Here is a 6,000-nt window from a genome sequence, read left to right on the forward strand (position 1 = left end):
AGGGGCTTTGTCCCACATGGAGGAGGCCTGTGCTTAATTTCATGGATACTGCATTCTAACTGGGGAAGAAGGTAACAAAAGTATCACCGAAAACACAGTGACAGCTTAGGGTCGTGCCAGGCTGACACAGGATAGGATAGTTGGGGCTATGGCAGATTGTGTGGTTAGGAAAGACCTTTTTTAACTTCATGAAATGTTTAAGATGGATCTAAGCACCCGCCATGGGAAGATCTGGGGAACGTATCTCCTTCAGAGGGCCCAGCTGGAGCAGCAGCCCTGGCGCAGGAAGGAGTCAGGCTGTTTGAGGAACTGGCGGGGGGGCGGGGACAATGTGAGGAGCGTCCTTGCTGAGAAGTGGCTGAGATTCACCAGACACTGGCAGGCGACTGGCCTTGTAGTGTTGGCCAGGGTAGGACACCAGTGGAAGGGCTGTAAGCAGGGAAGCAAGCTTGGTCCGATGAGCCTTTTCGAAAGCACCCTCTCACTGATCTGAAGAGACTGCATGTGGACTACAGAGGAAAGGAGTGTGAACATGGGAAACCATTCGGTCAACCAGGCCAAACTGTCAGATGCCATTCACGACGGTGCTTCTGGTCTAAACCCTGCCAGGTGCGTGCAGTCCGTCTGTGTTGCAAGTCCTACCAATGGAATTACACAGAGCACAAAACCCAGACCTTTGCTGTTCCGTCGACTGTGACCCATAGCACGTTCATAGGACAAGGTAGAATGGCCCCAGGGGGTTCCAAGGCTGTGATCATCGCATTGGAAGCAAACGAGCACGTCCTTCACCCCCAGAGCATCTGGTAGGTTCAAAGGGCTGATGGAGCCCTGTAACCACTGGCCCCAAGAACCGCAGAGGAACTATGAAATACCTCGTGATTAGATTGACTATCACCGGTAATAACTGCTGTGTTGACTGGCATGTTGGTGGGGGTTGGTTTATTTTTTATTTTTTGGTTTTATCAGATTACATTTAAAACGCTGAAATTCTAGCTTCCTTTTAGAAAACTAGAGGCCTGGGTGCGCTGAGGCTGACCTGCTGTGGTCATCGCTGTTGGGAGCCTGAATGTTAGCTCTCCCCTTTAGACGTTGGCTATATTCTCTGATTTTCCTCGTTCCCATCAATCCCAATTGTCTTCCTGACTATAAGACCAGTTTGGATTGCCATTTCCCAGCTGACTAATTCCAATGTTTCTCTTATTTCCCTGGATCCTGTCTTGTAATCTTATCTGTATTTAAATTGTTGACACTCATCCCTGATGGTCTGCAGCTGATAATGGAGCCCTGGAGGGGGCCATGCTTGAGGGTACCTATGAACTTTGTTCCCTATTTCGGTATAAACACAGCATATTTAGCAGCATCCTAACAATTCAGTGGTAACAGTCTTTTGAAGTCAGGGCTCAGTGGAATGGAAGGAGACACAAGGTTGTCCCTGAGGTGCTGGCAATTCGTTGGTTTTCTGGACTTGGCTGCTGGCTATCCAGGTGTGTACTTGTGTGTACAATTTCACGAGCACTCTCTGTATGTACTTACACTCCAGTGACAACCCAGAACGAGTCTTCTCCTCAACCAACTGCTGATGTACACGTACTTGACTCATGGATTTGCCCATCTTTTCTTGATCTTTCAGCCAAGCCAAAGCCATGTATTCCTGTAAAGCGGAGCACAGCCATGAGCTCTCCTTCCCACAAGGGGCGATCTTTTCTAACGGTGAGTCATCATAATCACGGGGAGGAAGAGGGCGGTACAGGGTGGAGTCAGGAGCCCTGGTGATGTGACACTTAAGCACCAAGAGAGATTTTTACCTGTTTGTTTGTTTGAAGCTCTTCATACTTGAGTGACCTTCTTTGTTCTTTCTTTCTTGGCCAGTGTACCCTTCAGTGGAGCCAGGATGGCTAAAGGCAACATATGAAGGCAAAACCGGACTAGTCCCAGAAAATTATGTTGTCTTCCTCTAACATTATTTAGTGGATGGCAGTATCTTCATGGTATCCATGGTAACAAAGGATAAGTGCTATGATTTTATCTGACACAGATATGGGGACCAGCCCACTAAATGAAAACAGTCAAGATGTCCATCAAGTTCTATACCAGCAGACTGTGTAGCCCTTTTAAGGAAAAAGAAGAAGAAAAACAAAGTTTTAGTTGTTGGCCACTGTTAGTGGCAGTTTCTTATTTTAAAATATCTTGCCTTCCCTCTCTCGCCCGACCCCAAGTAGTATGCAATGCCTAACAGCCACAGGATCTGAAACACTTAGAGTTAAACCTTATCGCCCAGAAATTTGGAAATCAGACATGGTTATAATAATTTTACCATCTTTTACTGCCTGGCATTTTCTGTAGAACCTTGAAATCATTACTTTGAAAAATAATTTAAACTGTTCATTTATTGTTTTTATTTTAAAAAATATATTGCTGTTATATATGATTGTTTTGCTGGTCCTAAACATTTCAAAGAAATAAGTCTCTCTCTCTCTCTCTCTCTCTCTCTCTCTCTCTCTCTCTCTCTCTCTTTCTTAACCACACTTTTATTTTTATTTGTTTTCCTAATAGATCTTTTTCAAGTGGACTAATGTATATATCATGTCTGTAAATGAATTAAAATTAGGTTATACACTGATTATGCTGTAAACAAAATTCCTCCGGGACTCCATATCCCTTCCATGGATGTAGAACAGGGGTTGACAAAGGTTTTCTGACAGGACCTGGTATCAGTGCTCTCTGCTCTGTGGGTCCTGTGGCCTCGGCTCTGCTGCTGAACTGCAGACACAGCCTCAGACAGCACATGACCAAGTGCACATGACTGGGTTCCAGTCACACTTTATTTATGGACAGGGAAATTGGAATTTTAGGTCATTTTCATATCACAAGATATCAGTGCTTTTTTAATTTAAAAATGTACATGCTCATCCTCAGTCCATGGGCCATGCAAACGCTGTTCTGGGTCAGATTTGGCTCCTGGGCTGTAGCTTGCTGACCCCTGCTTTGGAGAATGTATGTAAATCTGTCTTCATAAACTTGGGGAGTTTTTTTTTTACCAACTATTGTGGCATGGCCACATAAACTGGTAAATCATGTACATATCATCTACTGATAATATTATAGGAGCATCACAAACGTGTAATCATAAGCAGAGTAAAACAGTGTGTGTGAAGCAAGGGTGACAAGACTCCGTCTGGGACTTGCCATCCAGAGGGGCCAGGTGCTGGAGGAAGACAGCAGCCTGGTAGAGCAGACGGCTTTACACAGCGACTGCAACACTGGCTCAAACACAGCAGTCATTGTGAGGAAGGGGCCGGCCGAGCCACCTTCTGTTCCTGTTCCCTAGGGTCCCTCTGAATTGATGTGACCCAATGGCACCCGATGACAGCACCAACAACAAAACCGTGTGAACGGGTCATATGGAACACCCCTACCTTGAGTTCCACATGGCACCCAGTACAGCCCAGCGTATTTTGTGAGTGCCCAACTGGGGCTTGGGGGTGTTCGCCTACAGCTGTCAGCGATGTTGCTGGAAGACATCGCGAGGGAGGATCTAGCTCTTAAATCTGAAACTCATACTTAGTTGAAACAGATAGAAACACAATCATAGGATTCTTAAGTCCTTTTGAACCACCAAGTTTGAAGTTGTTCTGCCTTTTCAGCAGATTTTAAAATATGTACACGACTTCATGCCCTCTTATATGATGCTATCACCTTGATTACAAATTTCATTGAATGGATAGAGCATAGACATTACGCAGTCCTCCCCATCTGGTCACGCAGCAACCACTGTTTCTACTGTAAATATCTGCCGTGGCAAGGAGCCTGTTTTCCCTTCAAGATTCACAAGCAAACAAACACAAACAAGCGGACTGCCCGCCCCAGCCCTGGCCGTGGTGTCTCACTTTGGAGTTCCCCAGGGTACGGATACTCAGGTATTGACTGTGTGAATCTCTCTGTGCATGGCAGTTATTCTGTAATCTCCAAATGGATGTTTCTATAGATAGTACATTACACGACACACGCACCGCACATAGAAGTATGCCCCAGAACATTTATGCTTTTAAAATGTAAAAATGAAATAAATCATCAGAGTGTTTAAAACGCAGAGACAACCGTCAGAGAGTCACAACCAGAACTAAATGGAACAGTTCAGTGAAGTAGAGGATGTAAAGTAATTCTGTTATAACAATGAGTAACGTAATGGAAAACATCTGATCAGGGTCTGTCTTTTTCTGGCACTTCCTGCAGTTGGTCTCTGTCCATCAGGTGTTAGACCATCCTGGTCTCTGGCTCTCTGATGTCCCTTAGTAATAGTGACAGCGTTGTGTGTGCCGTGGTTACCCTCTGCTGGAACAGAAGGCAGGCTTTCCAATGTGCCACTTTCGTAGTCCATCAGCCACCCTCCGTGTAAGCTCCCTTGCCATCATCTGACAGCCCACTGGATTGTAAGCTCTGAAAGCAAATTGGTTTTCTCTCAAAAACCAACTTGATTCCACTTGCTGTTGCATAAACAGAGCTCAGCTTTCAGAGTTCATGTGCCTGCTTCTGAGTTGCCTGTGAACTAACACATCGATGTTTGTTCAACACAGTCATTAAAAACAATGCCCCGTTGTCTTCCTGTGTCTGTCTCATAGTAGCACATACATTGTGATGGTACTCTCTGTGCGTGCGCTCCTGAAATAAACTACAAAGTCCTTGCCCGAGTTGTTCTGATGCTTGATGTTTTCCTCCTGTACATGGGTGGGTCTGATTCGTCTGTCTTCATCTTGGGTTTGTGTGTAGCGATCCATGGCTGGATGTGGGAGCCAGGCTAATGTTTTGTGTCACTAGAATCAGTGTCCTTCTCATGGTTCATATGAGTATGAAGGAAATCAGAACTAAATCATACTGCGTGTTCATTACACAGATATGTCAGGCCTTGGAAGAGGGTCCTCTTTTAAATAGCCATTCACTAGCAGAACCACAGCTCTCTAGAAGCCCTGTGAGCATATGTCAGAACCGCCCCATTCTCCCGTAGGAAACACAGGAGCATGCTCCACTTGATCACTGCCCGCAGTCTAATCAACACGAAGGTGAGTTTGACGAGCCTAAATTGATTCTCTCATGTTATGGGAAACATCCTCAAGTACAAATCATTTTATGTATCTAACAGATGACTCCTATGTTTTCCCATAAGCTTACCAACTTCATCAAAACTGGTCAGTCAACTGAAGAATGTTTGGTTTTTGTTCTGTTATGTGTAAGAATCCGAAAAGTAAGATGATCCTTATATTCTTTTTTTTCCAGCACATTTTTTATTTTAATAAATCATTTCATTGAGGGCTCTTACAGCTCTTACAACAATCCATACATCAATTGTATCATATGTTGCCATCATCATTTCCAAAACATTTTTTCTTCTTGAACCCTTGGTATCAGCTCCTCCTTTTCCCCTCCCCCCACTCCTACCCTCGTGAACCCTTGATAATTAAAAAAAAATTTTAAACATTTTATTAGGGGCTCATACAACTCTTATCACAATCCATACATATACATACAACAATTGTATAAAGCACAGTGGAGAGCAAATGCTTTGAAAATGATTAGGGCAAAGAATGTACGGATCCTTATATTCTTGTAAAGTCCATGGCGCCTGGGGAATGCCCCTTCTTTTTGTGTGTGGTGAGCGGCTTTGCTCGCTGCACTGGTTGGCTGCGCTTTGTGATGGGCAGGAACATAGACACGTTTCTCAACCACCCTGCCCTGGTGCGCTTGTACAAGAATGATGGGAAACAACCAAAAATGTATTTACAATTCCAACTAGTGAAAAAAAAAACTAACATAAGGATCTTTTCTTTTATCTTATGATACGTTATTGAATTTTAAATACTGTGGCATGTCTTGTAAGAAAACACTGTAAGGAAAATGAATCTGACACTCTAGCCTGCTCCTTCAGACCTGTGTTGGGAGTCAGAAGGCTGTCTAGCACTCACGTAGATGTTAGCTTACAAGAGCCCTCTGGATTCCCCACAGGAC

The 6,000-nt window shown here is 44.3% G+C and overlaps 1 protein-coding gene across 2 annotated transcripts in view; it reads left to right on the top strand.

The window, feature by feature from the left end:
• Positions 1 to 4,688, top strand: part of ARHGAP42 (Rho GTPase activating protein 42) — a 328,893-nt gene extending 324,205 nt beyond the window's left edge. For both annotated transcript variants that reach the window (XM_075546492.1, XM_075546491.1), the window contains 2 exons: positions 1,631 to 1,710; positions 1,870 to 4,688. In XM_075546492.1, coding sequence (XP_075402607.1) covers positions 1,631 to 1,710; positions 1,870 to 1,958 — 169 coding nt within the window. In that variant the 3' untranslated portion in view covers positions 1,959 to 4,688. The remainder of the gene's footprint in view (positions 1 to 1,630; positions 1,711 to 1,869) is intronic.
• The last annotated feature ends 1,312 nt before the right edge of the window (positions 4,689 to 6,000 follow it).

Source organism: Tenrec ecaudatus, chromosome 4, assembly GCF_050624435.1.
Source record: "Tenrec ecaudatus isolate mTenEca1 chromosome 4, mTenEca1.hap1, whole genome shotgun sequence".
Taxonomy (NCBI): Eukaryota; Metazoa; Chordata; class Mammalia; order Afrosoricida; family Tenrecidae; genus Tenrec; species Tenrec ecaudatus.